We start from the raw sequence: 26,913 nt of genomic DNA on the forward strand, positions 1-26,913 counted from the left end.
TTTCTAGCCTCTTCCAGAGCTGGAGCCTGAGATCCAGTGCGGATTTCCCTCAGAGGCAAAGGCAGTGCCGAAATTGCAGTGGACTTGGGGAAATGCCATCTAAACAACAAGGAATGTGCGCAGGATCTCATCTGAGGAGCATGTCCCAGCAAGGAGCCAGCATGTGACTTGAAAAGAGTAAGCCGGCACCTCACGGACGGGGAGAAAAAATAGGAGTTGCTATCCCAAGGAACTATGTTGCTGCTTCTCCAGATGAAGGAATTTGTCTAAGGCTCAAAGATAGGAAAGAGAGAGAGTTAAGAGCAACCTCCGTGGAATGCCAGCAAGGCTGAATCTACCATGTTCCCAGGCTACGGCAACCCGGCTGTCCACGAGAGGGACCAGAAAAAGTGGGCCCTCATCCGCAATGTCAACCAAGTCCTGAAGGCCACTACGCTCCTATCGGTAAGAGAGGTGCACACCAGCTTTTGGGTCTGCATTGCAAGCTGCAATCTTGCTTATTTATTTCATAAAATTTATACACTGCTTGACTGTCGGAAGATGTTCACAAAACAATGAAATTATGGCTAACCATGGTTTAAGACTTAAGGAAAGCTAAAGTAACAATGGGCTTAAATTAAAACTCACACCAGCTTTCCAAGCACCTGGCTCACCCAAGCAAAAGTGATTTCAGCAGGCATTGAAAAGCGTACATTGATGGGCGCCTGCTTGGTGTCATTAGGCAGGGAGTTCCAAAGGTGTGCTGCCCACACTAAAAGATCGACTGCTTGTAAATGCAGAGTGGGTGCTACGTGGCACATGTAATAGTGCCAGTTCTGCCAATCAGAGCTACCGAGTGGGCGCATATAGGGGGAAGGTGAGCTCATAGACAAACGGGTCCCAGGTTGTTAAATGCTAATACCAACGCCTTGGACTTCACCAGGTAGCTAATCGACAACCATTGCAGATCTCTGAGCACTGGTGGATATACTGCTCACCTGTGTCAGCGCTCCCCATAGTGGACCTTTGTTGTGTCCCGATTTTCTGACCACCTTGGAAAGATGTGCCTGGCAGATTTTAGAGTCCAAAATCCCAGGGCAGTTGTTTGGGGAGGAGGGAGCACAGCGGTTTGTTGGAAGGGCTGGCGAAACTTCTTCCAGTTGTGGGGGACCTTGGGGGGGTGGGCAGGCACAGGCCAGTGGCGGGGGGGGGCAGAGCAGGGGGGGGGGCTTTGCGTCCTATGCTCCATTCATTCTTCGGCTGTAGCCGCTAGTTCTGAAACACCTTCCCTTGGAGGTCTTCTTGGGGCCCTCTCAGCATTTCAAAGTCCTTCAACGACAGCTCTTTTTAAGCAAGTGCTTGATGGTTGACCTCTTGTGTCAGCCGATTGTTTTCGAAAGTTGCCGCTTCGCTATGGTTATATGTAAATGTTGCTGTTATTGTTAGTACTTTTTTTGGATTAAAAACCAAAGTGCCAGTATTCACAAATGGATGAAAAGTGCTCTGGGTGTCAGCACAAAATGATTAAAAGGGGTACTGGTATTCCTCAAAGGTTGCCAACTCTTGGGATAGCCAATGGGAGCTCACCCCGTCATGGGGATTCAAACCACCAACCTTCTGATCGGCAAGCCCAAGAGGCTCGGTGGTTTAGACCACAGCGCCACCCACATTCCCATACTGGGCTATAGAGACAAATAGTCTTAGTAGCTCCTACATTTCCATAAAAGGCATTCCAGTGATTTTCACATCCCTCTGGGATTTGGCAATACAGTCATACCCTGGGTTGCGCACACTCCGTGTTGCGTACGTTCAGGTTGCGTACTCTAACCCGGAAGTGCAACATGGAGCGCGGACGCTTCTGCACATGTCCGTGCGGTCTGCGCATGAGCAGAGTGTTCTTTGCAGTTCGTGCATGCGCAGAAGCACGATATCGTGCTTTCGCGCATGCGTGAAAGCGCGGCCTGGGTTGCGCACTGTTCAGGGTGCAAACGGCACCCCGGAACAAATTGAATGCGCAACCCGAAGTACCACTGTATAGTGATTTACTTTGGTAATATGTCGACATTGCTGTCATGGGCTGGTTGGACACAGATGAATGGTGGGAGGCACTGAAGCTGGGGAACCCCCAAGGGAAGAAGGCTCAGAGCCCGGGGATTGATGGTGGGACAACTATGAGTGGTCAGAGGGAGAAGACTGGAAGGAGGAGGTGTCGGAAGATGAAGAGGTAACAGGGTTTAGTGAGCCAGGAAAATCTGTGGCAGAGAGAAGTCCAGAAACAGGAGGGGGAGCCAAGAGGCAGTGAAGAATCAGGCTGGTGAAGAGTCACAGGTGTCTCTCCCTCCTGCTGCGGCCAGCTCTGCTCCTCCCTGGTCTCCCAGAACCAGGAGAGGTATGAAAAGGGCAGAGAAGTTAGCTTTACTCAGGCACAGTCTCAGATTGCTTGGGGGGGAACCCTTGAGAGGAGGAGACTTCAGCAGCTGTGGGGAGGCAGGAGGGACCTTCTGTCTCAGCAACCGCTTTATGGGGGCAAGATCTTCCGGACGCCTGACACTCCTGAGCAGATCTGGTAGCTTCTAATAAAGAGCCAGCTTCACTTACTCTGTGTGATTTATTGCTAGCTCATCCTCACAGAGGACAAGCCATGGGGTACCCGCATCTAGGGTTGTAAGAAGGCATTGCAGATCCTGTTTTTGCTAACAAAGAGCAGACTCCACTTTCTTGGTGTGATGTTCTCCTGCCTCGATCCTGTCGATTACCTTTTTCTTCGGTTGCTTGGGTAGGTGCCCACACCTCAATTCTGCCTCCTCTTGAATGCACATTATTCGGATACAGGCCCAGCAAGTGACTATGGGAAGAAGGAGCAGGGCTGACCATGGGTGGAGCTCTAAACTGCATGCAGTACCTGTGTGAATTAAACTACTCTACCACAGGCGCTCCTTTGCGGACATCCATGCTCAAGACATATGCGTCAGGGCTCAGGGCCCATGGCGCATGCAATTCCATCAAGGGTGGAGCTAGTTGCTTGGCCTTGCTCCCCCTTATCCAAAAAACCATAGGCCCATGTATGGCTAACATGCGGCTATGGGTTCAGTTTCATATCCTTTATTCCTTCTCCTCTCACTTATCAACACCAATTTTTGGATCGTGTTGGGAAGAGAGCAGCAGCAGCAGAAGTGGCAGTTGCTGATGTTTAATAATAATAATAATAATAATAATAATAATAATAATACCACACCCATCTGGCTGAGCCTCCCCAGCCACTTTGGGCGGCTTCCAACAAAATATTAAAAACCTCCCTAATATATCTTCTAAAAGTCAGATAGTTGTTTATTTCCTTGACATCTGATGGGAGGGCGTTCCACAGGGCGGGCGCCACCACCGAGAAGGCCCTCTGCCTGGTTCCCTGCAACCTCACTTCTCACAGGGAGGGAACCACCAGAAGGCCCTCCTCGGAGCTGGACCTCAGTTTCCGGGCTGAACGATGGGGGTGGAGACGCTCCTTCAGGTCTACAGGACCGAGGCCGTTTAGGGCTTTAAAGGTCAGCACCAACACTTTGAATTGTGATCGAAAACGTACTGGGATTATAACAATGCATGCTTGTGTATTTGGTAGGCTAGGATGCTTGCAGCTGCATTTTAGATCTCTTATGCCCTGCCCCGTGTTAGTTCTTCCAGTTTATGCTGATTTTCAGGAGGATATATTCTCTCATCGATAACACAACCTTTTACCCTGACTTTCTTTTTCGTCTTATTTCTGAAATTTTAAGCACTTCTTTTAATACTATGTTTTAACCGGGACCTTGGGTGAAGGTGGAGTGATAAATTCTAATAACAGAAATAAAAATAACAACAATTGTTGCAAGTCCTGCGCTAAAATATGACGCGTGCTTTTTTTAAAAAATGCAATTTTTTGCGTTTGTCGTCTTTATAAAGGGATGTTGCAAACCTTTTAGAGATTTTCTTTGTGGAGCAATGCCTAAAGCACCTAAAGAAATAAACAGTCTGGGTGGGGTCTGGGAGGCGGAGTTCTTGGCACCAGAGGGCGGGGCCTAGAATGGACCAGGAAGAGGGGGGGGGCTTTGACCTCCCTTCATTGCCCTCCATCCTTTTGGCTACAGGTAGGTAGCGCGGGTGGCGCTGTGGTCTAAACCACAGAGCCTAGGGCTTGCCGATCGGAAGGTCGGCGGTTCAAATCCCCACGACGGGGTGAGCTCCTGTTGCTTGGTCCCTCCTCCTGCCAACCTAGCAGCTCGAAAGCATGAAGTGCAAGTAGATAAATAGGTACCACTCCGGCGGGAAGGTAAACGGTGTTTCCGTGCGCTGCTCTGGTTCACCAGAAGCGGCTTAGTCATGCTTGCCATGTGACCCGGAAGCTGTACACCGGCTCCCTCAGCCAGTAAAGCGAGATGAGCGCCACAACCCCAGAGTCGTCCGCGACTGGACCTAATGGTCATGGGTCCCTTTACCTTTACCTTAGGTAGCCATGTTGGTCTGCCGTAGTAAAAACAAAATTAAAAAAAATCCTTCCAGTAGCAACTTAGAGACCAACTAAGTTTGTTATTGGTATGAGCTTTCGTGTGCATGCACACTTCTTCAGATACCTTAGATACACTGAAACAGAAGTCACAAGACCCTTATTTACTGTGTCCTTCCCATTTCCGAGATCAGCTTCACTCTCTCTGCCCATCCAGCCGGTTCTCCTTTTCAAATCTTCTCCAGAGAGGACGTGAGGACATGATCTCTCCCTTTGGTTCCCCGCGCTCCTTGCTGAGTAGAGTCACGGGACAAGGGCAGGACCGGGCTGCTCTTTTGACCTCTGGTGACAGATAAGGGATTGGCTCAGCAAAGACTGCAGATAATGGGGAAGAAACCAATTCAGAACTGTTGAAAGTTTTAGATATGAGGGAAGACCTTTGACATGGCACCGACAGAAGATCCCAGCTGAGTGACAGGAGCATCCTATGATTGCAATTAATTTTTGCAGGAAGATCTATATCTATATATTATTAATGTATTTAATTCCATATATGAGTCACTTGCTAGAAAACATCTTGAGGTGATTTGACAGTAAATACCTCAACATTAGGGACGCAGGTGGCGCTGTGGTCTAAACAACAGAGCCTAGGGATTGCCGATCAGAAGGTTGGTGGTTCGAATCCCTGCGACGGGGTGACCTCCCGTTGCTCGGTCCCTGCTCCTGCCAACCTAGCAGTTCGAAAGCATGTCAAAATGAAAGTAGATAAATAGGTACCACTCTGGTGGGAAAGTAAACGGCGTTTCCGTGCACTGCTCGGGTTCACCAGAAGCGGCTTAGTCATGCTGGCCACATGACCCAGAAGCTGTATGCCGGCTCCCTCGACAGTAAAGTGAGATGAGCTTCGCAACCCCAGAGTCGTCCGCAACTGGACCTAATGGTCAGGGGTCCCTTCACCTTCACCTTACCTCAACATTAAAACAAGTAAAACACGCATTTCATGTGTGATCTTTCCCGTTCTGCATCTGCATTAGAATCATTTTTTAGATGTTCTAATTGTTTTGTGTGTGTTGCCACCCTGGGCTCCTTCCGGAGGATGAGCAGGAGGTAAACTGAATAAGAAATTTGATTTCTTTCCTTCATTAGATTCCTAACCCAACTTTCTTCCGTGGAGCTCAAGGAAGTGTCATACATGGTTTCCCCCTTTCCTATTCAATCCTCACAACAGCCCTGTGAGGTAGGCTAGGCTGAGAGACAGTAACTGGCCCTATGTCCCTCAGCTTCGTGACTGAGTGGGGATTCGAACCCTGCTCCTCCAAGTCTTGGTCCAGCACTACGTCACAATTTTTCAAATCCACTGAAGATACAGATGCAGATTTTTAAAGGCAGGCTTCCACTTTTCAGCTTGTTGCTGAAAAGACAATGGAGATGTAACATGCAATATCCTTGCACGTTTAGTGTCTTCATTTAGAATCTAGTGTTGTTGTTGTTGTTACAGAGTCATATAAAGTAATCTCATAAACTGAAGCCGTAGAACAAATGTATTTCAAAACTGTAAATTAATTTTAATTCAGCTTTCACCCTCAAACGTCCAGCACGGAGCCTGTTCAATAGCGCTGCCTCAGCATGGATGGATAGAGCATTTTTATTTTGGATTATAAACCAGAGACACAATAAATTCGAAAAAAGAAAAGAAAAAATCCAGCCATTTTGGGGGGATTTGCTAGCAATTGCTTTGTTAGCTTTCCAATGCCTCTTTGCAATTCTTGTTTAGTGTACAAAGGTCATCTCCTTCTTGAAATTCTAGGTACGTGGAGAATTCATGCATCACAAAGGCAGCAGGAGAAATGCATGTTGGATATCTTTCTTCTGATCATGCCTGCTGTCTTCATTGTACAGCTTTTGTCATATGCTAAAGACTCACCTATTATTATTAATAATAATAATAATAATAATAATAATTTTTATTAAAATTTCTGTTTTTACAATTTAAAATCCTGACTTTTACAACCTTAAAATCTCAGTGACTTCCCTTCTCTTTCCGTGGCTCATTTTACATATTATAAGCTAAACCATTCAGTATTCCATCTCTATTACATCCATCAAAACTTATTTAAACTGTTGAATTTGTCTTAATGCTGCCAATGTTTTCAGCTGTACACAATTATTTACCATATATTCAACATTTTCCAATCTTCTCTAAACGCATGTTCTTCTTCTTCTCTTAGTCTATATGTTAAATCTGCAAGCTCAGCATATTCTGTCAGGTTAAGCTCCAATTATTGTTGTTGTTGTTGTTGTTGTTGTTGTTGTTGTTGTTGTTGTTGTTGTTGTTGTTGTTGTTGTTGTTATTACCGCTTCGCCTGCAGCCTTGCTCTCCTCTGCTTGTTTTCCGTTGCATTTCCTCAAAAATTAAATTTCCCCTTGTGTTTCCTTCTAGGGAGATTATGTATGGATGGACCTGAAGACCGGGCGGGAATTTGATGTTCCCATCGGAGCAGTGGTCAAGCTGTGTGATTCTGGGCAGATCCAGGTTCTAGACGATGAAGGAAATGTATGTAAGATGGAAATGGTAATCGGCGGTCTTATTCTGGCTGTGTCTTCCTCTTAGGTCTTGCTCTGCCGCGAGAGATCTCCATTTCATATTGAGGGACATGAGTGCTTAAGCAGACTCCATTCGCAACTCGGCAGAACCGGGTGCTCAGCAAATATTATTCTATTAAATCCACTTGCAAATCACTTCCCTGCCATCTTTAAGTGTCCTGTTGGAAGCGCAACAGCAGGGATCATTCAGTTTGTAACTTGGGAGTTAATTCTCTTCTCAGTCAACTACCCAGTGCTCTCTCTCTCTCTCTCTCTCTCTCTCTCTCTCTCTCTCTCTCTCTCTCTCTCTTTGTGTGTGTTGGAAATGTTGCTTACCAACCAGGCATGAAGATTACTGAGGTAGCAAGTGCTCCAGTTGGCTGTGCAGTTCCAAGGAAGCTTCTCCTCCACTTGTTTAGAAAAAACACCTTCCTCCTCAAATTATACGCTGTTTTTGTTCACTTTGCTCAGTAAAGTGTCGCCACGGCATTCCTCCCTGGACTCAGCTTGCGTGATCTAACTGGCCCCGCGAACCTCTGCAAATGCTGTTACACTTGATCATGCTGTCTGCATTTCCTTGTCTCTTTCTAACTTCCAGCACAATCTGCTCTCCCCCTGCCCTTTTGCAGGAGCACTGGATATCCCCCCAGAATGCCAGCCACATCAAACCTATGCACCCCACCTCCATCCACGGGGTGGAGGACATGATCCGTCTGGGAGACCTGAATGAGGCAGGCATCCTCCGCAACTTGCTCATCCGCTACCGGGAACACCTGATCTACGTGAGTGTCACAGTAGCTCATGCCTCCCTTTTGCTCCCCCTGTCTGTCCCAGGCTCATCTCCTCTTAATCAGACTTTATTTGAGGAAATCATAAGAATAACAACAATTCATTCATTTATTTGTTCTGTTTATATCACACCCTTCCTCCCAAAGGAGCCCAGGGTGGCAAACTCATTAATAACAATCCAGTGTGGTGTAGTGGTTAAGAGCAGTAGACTTGTAATCCGGTGAACCGGGTTCGCGTCTCCGCTCTTCCACGTGCAGCTGCTGGGTGACCTTGGGCTAGTCACACTTCTCTCAGCCCCACTCACCTCACAGAGTGTTTGTTGTGGGGGAGGAAGGGAAAGGAGAATGTTAGCCGCTTTGAGACTCCTTCAGATAGTGATAAAGTGGAATATCAAATCCAAACTCTTCTTCTTCTTCTTCTTCTTCTTCTTCTTCTTCTTCTTCTTCTTCTTCTTCTTCTTCCTCCTCCTCTTCTTCTTCTTCAATCCTCACCACCACCATTTTTAAAAGCATTCTAAAGACAGTTAAAAGCAGTCTCTCCAATGATGATTTCAAAGCTGCCAGTGACAGTTTTTTATCGTAATGTTTTTAAATCCCTCCTGGAAGTCCACGATGTGGGAGACAGACACAACCCACCAGGGTTACACAAACGGAGGGCTGCCACTGAAAAGTGTGGGAATGTTGAGGAAAGTAGGGGAGGATATATTGATTCAGTATTGTCCTTCCTCACCCACGTTAGTGAGCAAGCAGCAGAGCACATTCCCTTGCGCATTGCTGGAAGCAAGTTGAAGGATTCATTAGAATCATTTAAGTTAAGCAATGCAGTCTGGCTTGTCCAGTCTGGCTTGTTCCTGGTAAGTTTCCCCCTTTATTTCCATCTTATAATAATAATAACACAACAATCTTGATTGAAAGTAAGAGTAAAGTTTACTTACATTCAGTCCGCAGTAATATTCTGAAGGCAGGCTTTATCTTTACGTTTGTAGAGATATGGAGTCCGAGCCAAGCCTCAGATTTTCTACCTTGTGGCTTCCGTCCTCTGTAAGGATGAGCCATGTGCTGCTGGCTAAGAGCCAGCAGAGAGCAAAAGAGCAAAAAAAGGCAAAATGAGGAAGATGGCTGCGTGACTAGCCCTTTTATAGGGTCTGCTAGGGTCACACCCATCTACCGGGTCCCACGCAGGGGGAGGTTGCTCCAGAGCAGGTATGACAGGAAGTCCTCCTGGCTGGAGCAACATTCCCCTGCATGTCCACTCTAGGAAACAGGAAATCTTCTATTTGACTGCTACAGTGACAATACATCCCACAATAAGGCCCTAACATGGGCCAACCTTTTAAAAAAAGTGTCCCCATTTAAGATGGACCGTGCATATTCCATAGACCAATAGGGCCACCCAGCGCTTTACACAATCATGGAAATCCATACAACAGTCTTGTACGGTAGGATAAAATTGGCTCAGTGTAGGATGTAAAGGGCGAGGGCGCTGCTCTCAGGGAGCCACAGAATCGTAGAGTTGGAAGGGACACCAAGGGTCATCTATTCCAGCCCCTTGCAATGCAGAAATCTCAACCGAAGCATCTGTGACCCAGCTGGCCAGCCGACCTCTGCTTATAGACATGGGCCTGCCTTTGGGGAAGCAGCCAGGGTGGTGGCCATGCTGGGGTGGAAGAGTGAGAGAGCCTTCCTCTCTCCCCACACTCTACCACAACGGATCCTGTATGCGTGCAAAACAACCCCACTGCTGACTCCTGCCTCTGCTTAGAATTTAAATTTGCATTTGTGTGTAGGGTGGTGGAGGAGGAGGAAGAGAGGGAGCCACATCTTGGTGTGACCACAGGCAGCTGAGCACTCTGGCCTCCGCGCAGCGCATTAACTTTTCATTACGTGCATGAAACACTGCCCTGGATATCTGTCTCTTCGTAGGAGGTTAACCCTGAAGCAGCAATGAATTTTTCATCAGATTAGCAACCCTAGGCTCCTTGATGATTCTTACTGAATCGTGTCCCCCAAGACCCACACGCTCCGGCCTCCTTAAGCAGTGAGTCCCAATGGACAACTTGTCAGCATCACCTTCGAGGGGGGAGCTGTCCAGCTGTGTTTCTCAAAGGAGCGGAGCTGTCCAGAAGGACGTTAGATTCAGGGGTAAATCTATCGGGCACTGTTGCATCAGTGGCAGCAAATCAGCTCATGGGCTAAGTTTAAGGGGCTGTTTATGGCGAACGCAGCCCTACACAGCCTGGGGACCTGTGTCACTGGACGCGGGTAGCGCCGTGGTCTAAACCGCTGAGTCTCTTAGGCTTGCCGATCAGAAGTTCGGCAGATCGAATCTGCGTGGCTGCCGAGGTGAGCTCCCGTTGCTCTGTCCCAGCTCCTGCCAACCTAGCAGTTTGAAAGCACGCAAGCAGATAAATAGGTACCGCTGCGGCGGGAAGGTAAATGGCATTTCCGTGCGCTCTGTTTTCTGTCACGGTGTCCCGTTGCCCCAGAATCGGTTTAGTCCTGCTGGCTACATGACCCGGAAAGCTGTCTGTGGACAAACATCGGCTCCCTCGGCCTGAAAGCGAGATGAGCGCCTCAACCCCATAGTCACATTTGACTGGACTTAACCGTTCAGGGTTTTACCTACCTACCTTACCTTTACACAGCCTGAGACCAGGGTACCTAAAAGATCGACTCTGTCCTTATTTACCCAACCGACCACTGTGTTCTGCAAGCAAAGGATTCCAGTGGAGACCATCTTATCATCTTATCATGAAACCTATTCAGCACAGTATCGGAGCTGGGCACCTCTCCTTTGGAACTCTCCTCCCCATGAATATTAGGCAGGCACTAGCTCTGTTGTCTTTTTTGGCGTCTGCTGAAGGCCTTCCTCTTGCAACCGAAAGTTTATTTGTAATTTACCAAGCAAAAAAAAAAAAAAGGTTCTATCAATTTGCATAAATCCTATTCCCAGCAAACTGCATTATTATTTGAAAGCACCGTATTTATAGATTTTTTTTTAAAAAAATAATAAATTTAAATGGTTAGGTGCAGCACCTCATTAGACACCATATTCTTCCAGTTCCCTGGATAGGGCATTGACCTAAGATGGCATCTCCATGTCCCCTGATTCTTTGCCCGCTTCCCATCCTGGCAGCTGGCAGGTCATGCCAATCAAACTCATGCCCCAAATGAGGTTGATGGGGGGGCACGTTACAATCCCAATGGTGTCTCTTCATAGATCCCTCCTCCGTATGTTTCATTTTGTGGTTTATGCCTCTTAGGAAATTATACGCTCAGCCATGGGACAGTGTAGGGCATCCTTTTCCTCTTCCCTCCCCCTCCTCCTTTCCTCGGATGTCTTTGACTTTGACAAAGAGTTTTGTGACCTGCTGATAACAGAGAACATGTTTCCCCTCTCTGCCTTTGCTTTTCAAATTTCAGACCAACTGCGGAGGGAGGGTAAGTCTAACAAACTGCTGAGCCATCCCATTTTCACGCACGCCAAAGAAAGAAAGAAAGCCTTGTCATCTCATTGTGACCTGCTTGGTCATTCATTGATACTAAGCATTGTGGAGCTCTTCCATCTGTCTGCATTTGCTTTATAAACTCATTTGTTTAAACCTCATCCTCCATTGGCTTGCTGCGCGGCTTTGCTAACAACAAGGAACTGGCAGCAGACTGTGTCTAAACAGTGAAATGAGCATCACCAAAAGCTTTGCCAAACTGCCTGTGCACGACAGCATTTTTTTGCATGCAAAGAAACAATGGCACTGAATAATGATGTCATTTTGTTGTTTCGTTCCTTCCGCTAACCATAGAAAATTGGAGGGGCCTCTTGCTCCTCACTAATGCGCTCATATCATGTGTCTCAGCCAGGAATTTCCAGCATTTAATAATAATAATAATAATAATAATAATAATAATAATAATAATAATTTATTTATACCCCGCCCTTCCCGATTTAAAAACCGGGCTCAGGGCAGCTAACAACAAATATACGAAAAAAATATGAAAAAAAGGCAACACGTGGACCAAATAATGTAGGGCGAAATGTTTCTTTATATTGTCAAATAATATTCAGCGAAGACAGCATTCCGGATAAGTACACTGTTTTGGTATATCTTCTTCAGTTCATAACTTAATATACATGCTCCTTGCGTAGTGGTTACATACGGCCATGACAGAGCTATTCTGCCTGGCCTTTAATTTGAACTTACCGTATTTTTCACTCCGTAAGATGCACTTTTTTCCTCCTAAAAAGTAAGGGAAAATGTCTGTGCGTCTTATGGAGCGAATGCATGGTCCCTGGAGCTGAATTGCCTGGGGGCCAAAAGCAGATCCTGCTCTTTTTTTTACAAAGAGAGAAGGGGGTGTTGAAAGGAAACCTCTGAACAGCTGTTCAACAAGTGATCGGGAGAGAGATTAGGCTCCCTTTCCAGCCCCGCCCCCTTGCCCAGGCCTCCATTGTTGAATGCAGAGGGAGGCTGTTTGTTTCCCCAGCAACATGTGACTGGCTGATTAGATTATCTGTCTGGAAACTGTAGAAATGGCTGTAGGACTAGAAGCTGCAAAACTGTGAGTTGGACCCTATCAAAACGGGGCTTTTCCTCTTTGAAAAAGAAGCTGCACCACTTTCAGCTGATCCTCAAAAAAGCAGGGCTTTTCCCTTTGCAAAAAACTGCACCACTTTGAGCTGATCCTCAAAAAAGCAGGGCTTTTCCCTTTGCAAAAAAGCTGCACCACTTTCAGCTGATTCTCAAAAAAGCAGGGCTTTTCCCTTTGCAAAAAAGCTGCACCACTTTCAGCTGATCCTCAAAAAAGCAGGGCTTTTCCCTTTGCAAAAAAAGCTGCACCACTTTCAGCTGATCCTCAAAAAAGCAGGGCTTTTCCCTTTGCAAAAAGCTGCACCACTTTCAGCTGATCCTCAAAAAAGCAGGGCTTTTCCCTTTGCAAAAAAGCTGCACCACTTTCAGCTGATCCTCAAAAAAGCAGGGCTTTTCCCTTTGCAAAAAAAGCTGCACCACTTTCAGCTGATCCTCAAAAAAGCAGGGCTTTTCCCTTTGCAAAAAGCTGCACCACTTTCAGCTGATCCTCAAAAAAAACAGGGCTTTCCCCTTTGCAAAAAAGCTGCACCACTTTCAGCTGATTCTCAAAAAAGCAGGGCTTTTCCCTTTGCAAAAAAGCTGCACCACTTTCAGCTGATCCTCAAAAAAGCAGGGCTTTTCCCTTTGCAAAAAAGCTGCACCACTTTCAGCTGATCCTCAAAAAAGCAGGGCTTTTCCCTTTGCAAACAAAAGCTGCACCACTTTCAGCTGATCCTCAAAAAAGCAGGGCTTTTCCCTTTGCAAAAAAAAGCTGCACCACTTTCAGCTGATCCTCAAAAAAGCAGGGCTTTCCCCTTTTCCTCCTCTAAAAACTAGGTGCGTCTTATGGAGCGAAAAATATGGTGCATAAATATGCAGGCACATGAGGACTTTTAAAAAAAATGCAAACTGCTGCAGAAATCTTGGGATTTCATCTAATGGCTGAAAAAACCGAGAAGCAGAGAGAAACTGAAATTGACCGATTCATCCACCCCTACCCAACGCAGCTATTCTTATGTTTTTATCCTTGTGTGAACAACTCTTTTCCTCTCTCCAGACCTACACCGGCTCAATATTGGTGGCTGTGAACCCTTACCAGCTGCTTCCAATCTACTCACCGGAGCAGATCCGCCTCTACACCAACAAAAAGATTGGAGAGATGCCGCCGCACATTTTCGCCATCGCAGACAACTGCTACTTTAACATGCAGAGGAACAACAAAGATCAGTGTTGTATTATAAGGTGGGTGGGTGAATTTCACAGGTAACGTGGCTGTCAAGGACTCCATCTCTAGCAGCTGTGGCTTCTTGTAATTTTGAGCCACTGGTCCATTTTAGAATCATAGAATCCTAGAGTTGGAAGAGACCACAAGGGCCATCCAGTCCAACCCCTTGCCAAGCAGGAAACACCATCAAAGCATTCCTGACAGATGGCTGTCAAGCCTCCGCTTAAAGACCTCCAAAGAAGGAGACTCCACCACACTCCTTGGCAGCAAATTCCACTGCCGAACAGCTCTCACTGTCAGGAAGTTCTTCCTAATGTTTAGGTGGAATCTTCTTTCTTGTAGTTTGAATCCATTGCCCCGTGTCCGCTTCTCTGGAGCAGCAGAAAACAACCTTTCTCCCTCCTCTATATGACATCCTTTGATATATTTGAACATGGCTATCATATCACCCCTTAACCTTCTCTTCTCCAGGCTAAACATACCCAGCTCCCTAAGCCGTTCCTCATAAGGCATCGTTACCCAGGACTGACGCCAAGGCCAAGGGTCTTTTCTCTCAGCTTTGCTAGCGGAGAAACTTACTGGGGATTTTGGCTACAGACTCTTGGTCCTGGCAAAGCAAGGAGCTGTTTCGGGAGAAAGTTCCCTTTGGGGTTCCAGTCTGAAGGCTCACACTAAATTCCCCCGTGGCTCCTAGAAGCTGTATTTGACGTCTCCCTGTGCCTGGAACAGGGCAGGATTTAGGTTTGATGAGGCCCTAAGCTACTGAAGGCAATGGGGCCCTTTATATGTCCAGCCAGGGGTGGAGCAAGGGGGGCGGGGGGGCGGTTCGCCCCGGGTACCGCCCTGGGGAGGGTGACACTCTGGGGGCAGGCCCCACCCCCACGATCGACACCGTCGGCGCGGCAACTTTTAAAAGGCTGCAACGCACGAACAGCAGCACAGCGTCTGTGCTGCTGTTCATGCGCTGCAGCCTTAAAGGTTGCCACACCACACGGAAGGGGTGCCGGCCGATCGCGCCCGCCATCTTGGGTGGATTGCGCATGTCCACACATGCGCAGTCCACCCAGGAGGCTGCGCACGCGCTGTGACGTCAGAGCACGCGCGCTGGGGAGCGGCGCACCACCCGCCGGGGAGGGGTGTCTTGAAGTTTGTCGCCCCGGGCGGCAGAGCGGCTCGCTACGCCCATGTCCAGCTGTCCTTTGTCAACAACAAATGGTCGCTGTTTTTTGTGTTGAATATATGCTATATGCAGTTATAGGTAGGTAGCCTATAACACGAAAGCTGATACCAAGAACAAACTTAGTTGGTCTCTAAGGTGCTACTGGAAGGATTTTTTTTTTTGATTTTTTATATGCTATGTGGTAATTTATGGACCTAATAGGTATCAAAAGCCAGTCCATGCAGAATGTAGGCACCCTATATATAGAAAGGAGCAAACCAGTGATATTTTAGGGAGCAGGCTAGCAGGTGGGTCCCATGACTTACATCATAGGAACCTACACAACACAAAACACTCTTGCTGTATGTAGGTTTTATTGTATTTGTTTTTTATCTTATATTTTGGAAATGTACATTCAGGGGTTTTTCCCTTTAATTTTTTTGGGGGGGCCCAGAGAAGCGGACCCGGGGCAATGGATTCAAACTACAAGGAAGAAGATTCCACCTAAACATTAGGAAGAACTTCCTGACAGTAAGAGCTGTTCGGCAGTGGAATTTGCTGCCAAGGAGTGTGATGGAGTCTCCTTCTTCGGAGGTCTTGAAGCGGAGGCTTGACAGCCATCTGTCAGGAATGCTTTGATGGTGTTTCCTGCTTGGCAGGGGGTTGGACTGGATGGCCCTTGTGGTCTCTTCCAACTCTAGGATTCTATGAGAGTGGGGCCCTAAGCTGTAGCTTGTTTAGCTTATACGTAAATCTGACACTGGTCTGGGATCATGGAGAACCACAGAAGAGAGGAAATTGGGGGGCACGGAAGCTTTGCTGTCCGTCTTGACGAGATTTGGCTGTATGGTCACACCCAATTTTGTTGTTGTCGCAGCGGCGAGTCGGGCGCAGGGAAGACAGAAAGCACCAAACTGATCCTGCAGTTCCTGGCTGCGATCAGCGGGCAGCACTCTTGGATCGAACAGCAAGTGCTGGAAGCCAATCCCATCCTAGAAGGCAAGTTCGTAAACGTGGAGAGGGATGCTTCTTTGTAATGTACCATATATTGCGGCGTATAAGACGACTGGGCGTATAAGACGACCCCCAACTTTCCCAGTTAAAATATAGAGTTTGAGATATACTCAACCACAGATTTTCCACCCGGCGTATAAGACGACCCCCGACTTTTGAGAAGATTTTCCTGGATTAAAAAGTAGTCTTATACGCCAGAATATACTGTACTGTTGACACCCCAAACACCGGGCGCTGCAAGATGCCAGGGGTTCCAGGCGCTTTCCCAGGGTTCAGTTTCTACGGAATGAGGGGCATTGGAGACTGTGGTATATTTAAGATATAGAGTTTATCTCCAGAGGCGCAGGAAGGTTAGGTGGTACCCACTGCGGAAAATTTCTTGTCACCACCCCCATTGATTCCCGCCCCACCCCCCTGCAAAAATGGTTTTACGTTATTTCATATTTTCTTAGAAAGGAATAATAACAAGTAATAATAATAATAATAAACTTTTATTTATATCCCGCCCTCTCCAGCCGAAGTGGCTAACATCAGATACATAACATTGGTATAAAATCAAACAATAATTAAATTACCTCCTAAAAACATCTCAGAATCAAATTAAAGTCTAATTAGATAGATGGCTTTCCACAGGGTTAGGGTTGGGAACAGTAAGTGCTCCACTGAACTGGAATTTCAGCCTTCACGACAAAGGAAAACAGCCAAGTGAACAGCTATTTTGGTGGAGGAGGGTCAAGATATTAACCGATATGCACGAAATTTCATATATAGCTATATAATCCCTAGTATAGTAAGATAAGACCTTTGGAGCAGGCATTTTCAAAACAACAACGCGTTTTTTATGAACCGCCCTAGTAGGGCAGTAATTGTTCCTTGGTAATTTGTCACCCCCTCCATTATGGAACATGGGGCGGACCGCCCCCTATGCCCCCTTGATATGCCCCTGTTTATTTACACATATATACAACCTGAGCCTACGATAGAGGGGCTCACAGCATTGTCACCCCATGAGGGCCTTGCGTCTCCCATTGCCGCAGCCTTGGCTTAAAACCGAAATCAGGCACGGTTCTGTCTCCCAGCTTCCCAGCCTGCTGCCTGGTTCTAGCTTCTAGCTGAGACCTCCAGCTCTGGCTTTTGTCTTTCTATCTACCCCACAGTTGAGGGAGGAGGCCCCAGCCCATTTCTCTTCTGGCACAGAGCCACTTCCTTTGTTACCTTAACAGCCCATACTTTGTGGATTATTACGACCCTTGTCTCGTTAATTCAGCAGTTGAATCCCTTCCAGATCCAGGAATTGGAAAGGACTCAGGCATATAGCCTACCCCCACCCCTAAATTCACAACAGTGTTAAGGTTTCTTCAGCTGGGCAACAGCCCTACTAAAAACCGATTATGAAAAAGTTGGAGAGAACTCTTGGGGACGCTACTGTTCCCTCTCCCCCCCCTTTCTTTTTGTCTCCTGTAGCTTTTGGGAATGCAAAGACGATTCGCAATGACAACTCCAGCCGCTTTGGTAAATACATCGACATCCATTTCAATAAACGGGGTGCTATCGAAGGAGCGAAGATTGAGCAGTACCTGCTGGAGAAGTCTCGTGTCTGCCGACAGGTGAGGGTCTTTGGGTGGCAGAGGTTTAGGCGTTCGCCCTCCACGTGTATGACTCACCCTTTGTCCTTCTGAAGCTTTCATTGGGTTCAGGATGGAACCCATAGCATGATGTCACCCCCGGCTTTTTAGGCCCAGATGGCTGTCTTACTGTACATAACCCCCAGCAAGGCAAGCTTATGCTCATCACATCTGGGAACGTAGTCATCTCAGAAACGTAGGAAAGAGTTTGATATGTTTAGCCAGGTAAAAGATAAAGGTAAAGGACCCCTGGACGGTTAAGCTCAGTCAAAGGCGACTATGGGGTTGCGGCGCTCATCTCGCTTTCAGGCCGAGGGAGCCGGCGTTTGTCCACAGACAGCTTTCCGGGTCATGTGGCTAGCAGGACTAAATCGCTTCTGGTGCAATGGAACACAGTGATGGACACCAGAACGCACAGAAATGCCGTTTACCTTCCTACCGCAGTGGTACCTATTTATCTACTTGCACTGGTGTGCTTTAGAACTGCTAGGTTGGAAGGAGCTGGGACAGAACAACAAGAGCTCACCTTGTCATGGGGATTCGAACCGCCAACCTTCTGATCGGCAAGACCAAGAGGCTCAGTGGTTTAGACCACAGCACCACCCATGTCCCTGTTTAGCCAGGATGCAAGACTATCAAGGGGAGGCGGGGTGAAGGAGAGCCAGTGTGGTGTCGTGGTTAGAGGGTCAGACTAAGACCTGGGAGACTAGGAAAGTTTGGCGCTAGGCCCACTCACAGGGTCGTTGTGAAGCTACATTGAATCTGACTTGGTTAAATAATTTTATTAATTTTCAGTTACAAAAATCCCATTATGTGCCATATTATGTTCACACCAAATAGCAATGCCAATTCCAAATCAAATCAATTAGATAGCCAGTTATAAATTTTGTGTGGCTTCCTACGTGCTGTACTTCAAGGTCTGATTCCCTTTAATTCTGCCTCCAGACTATTGTGCAAACCAAATACAACCCACTCTTGATAAAATCCCTTATACCACAGCTACAATAACTTAACTTCGATTCACATTAACACATACAATACCATATTTTTCGCTCCATAAGACACACTTTTTTCCTCCTGAAAAGTAAGGGGAAATATCTGTGCATCTTATGGAGCGAATGGTGGTCCCTGGAGCTGAATTTCCCAGCAGCCAAAAGAGGATCATGCTTTTTATTTTACAAAGAGAAAAGGGGGTATTGAAAGGACCCCGCTCAGCAGCTGATCAGCAAGAGATTGGGAGAGAGATAAGAGTCCCGGCTCCCTTTCAGCCCCGCCCTTCATTGTTGAATGTGCTGCAGAGGGAGGTTGTTTGTTTCCCCAGTGACATGTAACTGGCTGATTAGATTATCTGTCTGGAAACTGTAGAAATGGCTCCCTTTCCTTTAGAAGCTGCAGAAATGTGAGTTGAACCCCATAAAAATGGGGCTTTTCCTCTTTGCTTTCCCCTCTTTGCAAAAGGAGCTTTGCTTTTCCCCCTTTGCAAAAAAGCTGCAAAACTTTGAGCTGATCCTCAAAAAAACAGGGCATTTCCCTTTGCAAAAAAGCTGCAAAACTTTGAGCTGACCCTCAAAAAAATAGGGCTTTTCCCTTTGCAAAAAAAGCTGCAAAACTTTTAGCTGATCCTCAAAAAAACCAGGGCTTTTCCCTTTGCAAAAAAAGCTGCAGAACTTTTAGCTGACCCTCAAAAAACAGGGCTTTTCCCTTTGCAAAAAAAGCTGCAGAACTTTTAGCTGATCCTCAAAAAAAACAGGGCTTTCCCCTTTGCAAAAAAAGCTGCAGAGCTTTTAGCTGATCCTCAAAAAAACAGGGCTTTTAGAGGAGCAAAACCAGAAAAAAATATTTTTTATCTTGTTTCCTCCTCTAAAAACGAGGTGCGCCCTACGGAGCGAAAAATACGGTACTTTGTAAATTCGCAAGTGACTTGGAACTCAAGGCTGATGTGGCCTGTTTAATTATTATTTGCTGATGTTTAATTTTACTGTTTACTATTAGATTCTGATGGATTGTTGAATGTTGCTTTGTTTGATATAAGTGGTTTATTTTAAAGTTATTGTGACTTTTATATTGGATCAGATTGTTACTGTTAATGTTTGATGTTTTATTATGTTTTTATGTCTTTGAAGCCACCCAGAGTTGCTTGGGCAACCCAGCCAGATGGGCAGGGTATAAATGAATTATTATTATTATTATTATTATTATTATTATTATTATTATTATTATTGAGATTTGCTTCTCTCTCTGTTTCTCTTCCAGGCCCAGGATGAGAGAAATTACCACGTCTTTTACTGCATGCTGAAAGGAATGACGCCAGAACAGAAGAAGCTGCTTGGACTTAGGAAAGCGGGCGACTATAACTACCTCTCCATGGTGAGGGCAAAGCCATTTTAAGATTAAGGGGGGTGGGTTTTCACTGGTATCCAAGGCCCCGTTTTCACTGAGGTGGTAAGCCTCTGTCCATGGACTGTGCCATTTCACACTGCAGCCAGGAGCTCACACAGTGGAAAACTTCTCCATACCAAGAAAAGAAAATACCTGCACTTAGAAACCTAGCATGTCAGGGAAGGGAGGTTAGGCTAGATTGCTTCTTCCTGGCATGCCGTTCTAGATCTCTACATGCAGGGAACTTCCTATGGTTACTCTGTGCGTTCTCAGAAGCGCACCCAGCATCGTGACGCTTGCCGAAGACTTTTCTCCCCCCACCCCCCCCAAAAAAACATTTCCAAAATCAGTCCTCTTTATGTTTCTGCTGTTTTAATATTCTCCTTGGTTTTTAGTGGTTCTTTGGCTCCACTCTTACAGGTGTTATAACCCCTCCAGACAGCACTAACATGCCTGCAATGGGGAAGCCTTGCAGAACAACTAGTAAAGCCTAAGAAATCCACCGATAATGCGCTGTTTTTGTGGCAAGAACTTGTTGGGGAAATCCCAGCTGCATTAAACCCCTAGTAGCCCTTGGTTATGAGTTGCTGTTTATTTGTTTTTGTTTTTTAAATCAAAAATTTATTGGTTTTTTACAGTTTTAAGCACATTACATAGTTGTTAAATTATTCATCCTCCCCCCCCTCTCACTGGGGGGAGCAAATTTCCACTCCCCTCTCACACAGGTATAAACATTAAACATTTTCAAAATTTAACATATTTAACATACCAAAAAAAAAGTAATTGCTTAAGTCTGGCCTATTTCCCTAGGCCAAACATTCATCTTTTCCTTAATTTCATTGTCGATTGACTTCTCCGAATCCCCCCCTTGAATTCATTGTCTATCCTCCTTGCAGTTTTCCAATTTCATAATCAAATCTATTTTACACACCTATAAAAATTTTAACTTTATCCCATTACACAAAATCAATTAATATCATACTTAAATCCTTATATTTTTTTTTACCAAACCTCGGCTCCTAGGCACTTCTGAACCTTTCCTAAACCCTGCCAATTTTCCTAATTAAACTAAGTTTACTCACTTAAAATTTAATCTTTTTTCTACACCCTTCCCACCTTCCGGTCTCGAAATTTTTAGCTAATAATTCTTCACATATTCCACTTTAAGCCAGTATCCAGATCCCATCATCTTAACCAATGTTGACAAAAAAATGTAACAGAAAGCATATCCTTTTTAATCCACTCCCACCCGAGTTGCTGTTTATTTGGTTGTTTCTGCTTGCTGTTTTTAGTTGCCATGCTTTACTTTTTCATATTGCCGCCTCTTTGAAGGGCCTTTACGATGAGATGCGCTTATTTTTGTCCTTGCAAAATAATAATAATAATAATAATAATAATAATAATAATAATAATAAGCCGATTAAAGCCCTGGGCTACAGGTGTCCAAAATTGTGCGCCGCCAGCCACAAGTACTTCTGCTGCTTGTTGATGGCTCATTGAACCATCTCATCCTCATTAGGGCAACTGCATTACCTGCGACGGCCGAGACGACAGCAAAGAGTACTCAAACATCCGTGCGGCAATGAAAGTCCTCATGTTCACCGACACGGAGAACTGGGAGATCTCCAAGCTCCTGGCCGCCATCTTGCATATGGGGAACTTGCGGTATGAAGGTAGTATGCCCGGCAAACGGTTGGATAACGGCGGGAAATTGGATTTCCCTGGAGAGACAGTTAAATTTAATATTGTTGCAGCTGGCGGGTTGCCAAACCTTTTGTCAGGCTAGTTGTGTGCCAGGGAATACCGTATTTTTTGCTCCATAGGGCGCACCGGACCATAGGGCGCACCTCGTTTTTAGAGGAGGAATCAAGAATTTTTTTTCCTGGTTTTCCTCCTCTAAAAGCCCTGTTTTTTTGACGATCAGCTAAAAGTTTTGCAGCTTTTTTTGCAAAGGGAAAAGCCCTGGTTTTCTGAGGATCAGCTAAAAGTTTTGCAGCTTTTTTTGCAAAGGGAAAAGACCTGTTTTTTTAGGATCAGCTAAAAGTTTTGCAGCTTTTTTGCAAAGGGAGAAAAGCAACTCACATTTCTGCAGCTTCTGAAGGAAAGGGAGCCATTTCTACAGTTTCCAGACAGATAATCTAATCAGCCAGTCACATGTAGCTGGGGAAACAAACAACCTCCCTCTGCAGCACATTCAACAATGGAGGGTGGGGCTGAATGGGAGCCTGGACTCTTATCTCTCTCCCGATCTCTTGCTGATCAGCTGCTGAGTGGGGTCCTTTCAACACCCCTTTTTCTCTTTGTAAAATAAAAAGCACTATCTGCTTTTGGCCTCTGGGCAATTCGGCTCCAGGGGCCACCATTCGTTCCATAAGACGCACAGATATTTCCCCTTAATTTTTAGGAGGAAAAAAATTGCGTCTTATGAAGCGAAAAATACAGTACCTGATAGATCCTCTCTCACATGATATAGGGCAGGCATGTCCAACAGGTAGATCATGGGATGTTCCTGGTAGATCCTGGCTGATCTCTGGCCCCTCAGTGATCTCCTTACAAAAAAGCCTTTCCTAAAAAAAGCTCCACAACTTTGGCTTCCTACAAAAAGCTCAACAACTTTGGGTACATCACTGCCAGTCTTTTTATACTATGAGTAGATCGCAGTCTATTGGGAGTTGGATGTCCCTGAATAGGGCATGAATGCCCTTTTCCCCCACCTATATTCTCCGTGTATATTCACAAATGAACTGGATATTGCAAAATGGCACAAAACCTCAATGATCTCTGCTCTAAAGGAACCTTGAATCCAAGTAGCACCACCCTTGGTGCTTCTCACTGCTTGGAGACCAAATGGCAATATTTGTGCGATGCATCATGGAGGCTGGTGTGTGTGAAATAATGATTGCCTAGACCAGGCATCCCCAAATGTTTTGGGACTACAATTCCCATCATCCCTGACCACTGGTCCTGTTAGCTAGGGATGATGGGAGTTGTAGTCCCAAAACATCTGGAGGGCCGAGTTTGGGGGTGCCTGGCCTAGGCAGTACTCGCTGCGAATTCTGTATGCAGAAAGTGTGAGGAATGCTTATGTGGCAAAATGAGCCTTGGCGAATGGTGGGATGGCCTAGCTTTAGGAACCAAGTGTGCTGTTTTGAGGTCGTTCGTAACCTTTGGTTTGGTTCTCAGTGACGTGATAAGTCCATGCAGGTGTGAGGGGAATGAGATGGTGGAATGTTCCACAACATACATTCATACTGTGGGAATGCTGTGGATAGCAGGAGAGGATACATTGATTCAATATTATTCTTCCTCACTCACGCATTTCTTGGAAGCGAGTTGCATTTCTGGAAGCGAGTTGATGGATTCGTTAGAATCATATAAATTCAGCAATCCAGTCTGGCTTGCAAATTTCCCCCTTAATTCCCTCTTTAAAATAATAATGACACAACAGTCTTGTTTAAAAGCAATTATAAAGCTTACTTACATTCTGTTCACAGTATTGAGCAGGCTTTATCTTGTAGTTACAGGTACATTTGTAGAAAAAAGAAGTCTGAGCCAAGACTTTCTACCTTGTGGCTTCCGTCCTCTGTTAGGATGAGCCATGTGCTGCTGGCTAAGGGCCAGCAGAGAGCAAAAAAGGCAAAAAGAGGAAGACGGCTGCGTGACTAGCCCTTTTATAGGGTCTGCTAGGGTTCTGCCCATCTACCTGGTCACACACGGGGGGGGGGGATGCTCCAGAGCAGGTGTGACAGTCTGGAGCAATATTCCCCTGTGCGTCCACTCTAGGAAACAGAAAATGTTGAATTCGACTGCTTCAGTGAACGATACATCCCACATACACAAAAAATTACAGCTACAAAGGGCTGTATCCAATGTTTTCTCCCCACTAGTGTGAGAGCCCTTTCACTAATGAATAGCAGGGTTTAAAGGCCGGTAAACAAAGGAATCCAACAGTTGTGCCAGCAGATTCTTGTTGCGAAACAGTTTGATGCACAACAGTCCTTGGCAAGGCGCAACATTCTGCTAGTGAAACGAGTGTCCCGCTAGTTGACTTTAAATGAGCGCCACATTAGACGCCACCCATAAGAAGGTGCGCTCCTGTATCAACCGTTTCTGCGACCATCTTTTCTCGGATTATGCCCCACACAGCTCGGACCTACGACAACTTGGATGCCTGCGAGGTGGTTCACTCTGCATCACTGATCACCGCGGCTTCGTTACTGGAGGTGAGCTGAACATCTCCCTTCCTTGTCTGGCTTGCTTGTTTTTTCTTGGGAGGGGGGGGAGAGAGAACACAAGCGATGGTGCCCGGCAAAGAAAATCACCCTGGGCTTAAGTGAAATGAAATTTAGGTCGCTGGATCCTGCTGCGATTCACACCCTGAATTGGTTGGGTAGGTGATGGAGGGAGAGGGGCATGTTTTTTCTCGAAAAAGAGGTGCCAGAACTCACCACAAATGCTGTTATGTATTCAGTGGTCTGTATTTGCCTGAGCTTGAGTCTGGACTAAGGATTCTGAGCCCCAGTGTTCTGATTCGATACATGATATCCAATCACAGAACATTTCAGGACTGGGGCCTCTGCCATTGGCCCTTAAACTCTGAATCATGATTCGCAGCTTGGAACTTTAGACAGCCAATCACGTTGGGAGTGGGAGTGGCCCAGGCCTTCAGAAATGTATATAAGCAGTTGCTTTGCCCCTGTTGTCGAGTTTGGTTAGTTCAATACAGTGGTACCTCGGGTTATGAACTTAATTCGTTCCGGAGGTCCGTTCTTAACCCAAAACCGTTCTTAACCTGAGGTGCGCTTTCGCTAATGGGGCCTCCCACTGCTACCTCGTGGCCAGTGCGCAATTTCTCTTGTCATCCTGGGGCAAAGTTTGTAACCCGAAGTACTACTTCCGGGTTAGCGGAGTTTGTAACCCAAAGCGTTTGTAACCTGAGGTACCACTGTAAAGGTTCTTGCTGATATCACTGTGTCTTGCCTCATGGGAACCCACCTACACTTCAAACGCCTCCCTTGTTCTCTTATAATGGCAACGGCACCCACCTGAGAGGTGCCCAAATTGAGTTCCAGTAAGTTCTGGCTGGGAAAATGCTCCATTTTGTAGTGCACCATTTTGTAGTCCTGTCTCCGTTTCTTCTCTTTTGAACATTGCAGCCATGTTGTGTTATGCCCCGCCCACACAGCAACCAGTGTAGATTGTGCAGTGGCCCCACAATAGCCATGTTTGTGTTATGCGATACCACCGTTATGAGGCATTTTGTGTCGTGCCACACCTCCTTTCTGATTGGAGCCCTCGACACATTTTGCAAAATTTCAAACAGGTGCCAGTGGCCCCAGAAAACCCCAGATGTAGATGCTATACTTCTGCAGATCTTACGATTCTCCCAGAGCATACTGACATCTCCCCACGTGTTTCTCAGTGGTTCCCACAGAGCAGCCTGTTCTCACCACCTGAGTTTGTTGTTGAAGTTGGGGGTGAGGCGATAGATGCTCAGATCAGAGCTGCAGAGGGAAGTGAATGGCTTTTTATTTCCGATGTGTGCAGGTCGACCCTCAGGACCTAATGAACTGTCTCACCAGCCGGACTATCATCACAAGGGGGGAGACCGTCTCCACCCCTCTCAGCATGGAGCAGGCGCTGGATGTCAGGGATGCTTTTGTAAAGGTAAAGTCACTCCCATCTCTCTCTTATTTATTTTCTAAAATTTGCACACCGCTTGATTGTGGGGACGGACAGACGTCAAAGCAGTTTACAAAACACTCAAGTCTGTGGGTTTCACTGGAGCAGGTTGAAATTATGTAGGGACATGAAAGAATTCAAGGATAACAAACCTAAATGAATTCTATCATCAGCTTCTGTCCACATGAAATCTAAGGGATGAGGGTGGCGTTGTGGTCTAAACCACTGAGCCTTTTGGGCTTGCCAATTAGAAGGTCAGCGGTTCGAATCCCTGCGACGGGGTGAGCTCCCATTGCTCTGTCCCAGCTCCTGCCATCCTAGCAGTTCAAAAGCACACCAGTGCAAATAGATAAATAGGTACCACTGCGGCGGGAAGGTAAACAGTGTTTCTGTGGGCTCTGGTTTCCGTCACGGTGTCCTGTTGCGCCAGAATCGGTTTAGTCCTGCTGGCCACATGACCTGGAAAGCTGTCTGTGGACAAAGGCCGGCTCCCTCGGCCTGAAAGCGAGATGAGTGCCGCAACCCTATAGTCACCTTTGACTGGACTGAGCCGTCCAGGGGTCCTTGACCTTTTACCTTTTACATGAAATCTAATGGATGTGAGGCCATAAACTTGTCAACAAAATTCATTGCATAAAAATGGGAGCTGACAAGTAGAGACAATAGAAAAGTCATTAAAACTGAACTCCAGGTGTAAAAATTCTGCTGTACGATAACAGAAGTAGATAGAGACATAAAATGGAAATATTTGCTCCATTTATTTATTTCAACAATTTGCACTGCTTCGTCCCAGTCACCTCTAATATATCTCAAAATAATATTTCCTCAGCATGTGAAGTGCCATGCAATAATCTGGATGGAAAGAAAACCTCTACACAGCACAAGTATTCTTACAGTTCTTCAGTCATTCTTTAGATAGCTGAAATGCTGACATAAGATGCTCTTAATGTTCTTCAATCAGATATTCTGGATAACTGAAATGCCAAACGTGTTCCGGCTTAATTAGCTTTCAGTGGCCTGTTTTGTTATGCAGCATCAGCCAAATTGTATGCATGAGCTCAGCCAAACTAGATCCAAATATCATCCTTACTTGAGATGAGGCCAAAGGCCTTTGGCACAGGTTTGCAAAAAAAAAAAAAAAAAGCACATTGTAAAATTCTGGAATCCAATTGTTATAAATAGTTCCTATCCCTGGGCAAGCAAGAGGCATGTTGAAGAGCCAAAGCTTTTGAGGCAAGCTATAATTGGTGGCGCTGTGGGTTAAACCACAGAGCCTAGGGCTTGCCGATCAGAAGGTAGGTGGTTTGAATCCCCGCGACGGGGTGAGCTCCCGTTGCTCGGTCCCTGCTCCTGCCCACCTAGTAGTTCGAAAGCATGTCAAAGTGCAAGTAGATAAATAGGTACCACTCCGGCGGGAAGGTAAATGGCGTTTCTGTGCGC

The 26,913-nt window shown here is 46.1% G+C and overlaps 1 protein-coding gene across 1 annotated transcript in view; it reads left to right on the forward strand.

Moving 5' to 3' along the window:
- Positions 1-337: 337 nt before the first annotated feature.
- Positions 338-26,913, forward strand: part of MYO7A (myosin VIIA) — a 116,056-nt gene continuing 89,480 nt past the window's right edge. The window contains exons 1-10 of the mRNA XM_033146002.1: positions 338-444; positions 6,894-7,007; positions 7,666-7,818; positions 13,447-13,631; positions 15,651-15,772; positions 17,252-17,394; positions 19,666-19,779; positions 21,311-21,464; positions 23,938-24,014; positions 25,339-25,458. Coding sequence (XP_033001893.1) covers positions 340-444; positions 6,894-7,007; positions 7,666-7,818; positions 13,447-13,631; positions 15,651-15,772; positions 17,252-17,394; positions 19,666-19,779; positions 21,311-21,464; positions 23,938-24,014; positions 25,339-25,458 — 1,287 coding nt within the window. The 5' untranslated portion in view covers positions 338-339. The remainder of the gene's footprint in view (positions 445-6,893; positions 7,008-7,665; positions 7,819-13,446; positions 13,632-15,650; positions 15,773-17,251; positions 17,395-19,665; positions 19,780-21,310; positions 21,465-23,937; positions 24,015-25,338; positions 25,459-26,913) is intronic.

The sequence above is a fragment of the Lacerta agilis genome, chromosome 4, assembly GCF_009819535.1.
Source record: "Lacerta agilis isolate rLacAgi1 chromosome 4, rLacAgi1.pri, whole genome shotgun sequence".
Taxonomy (NCBI): Eukaryota; Metazoa; Chordata; class Lepidosauria; order Squamata; family Lacertidae; genus Lacerta; species Lacerta agilis.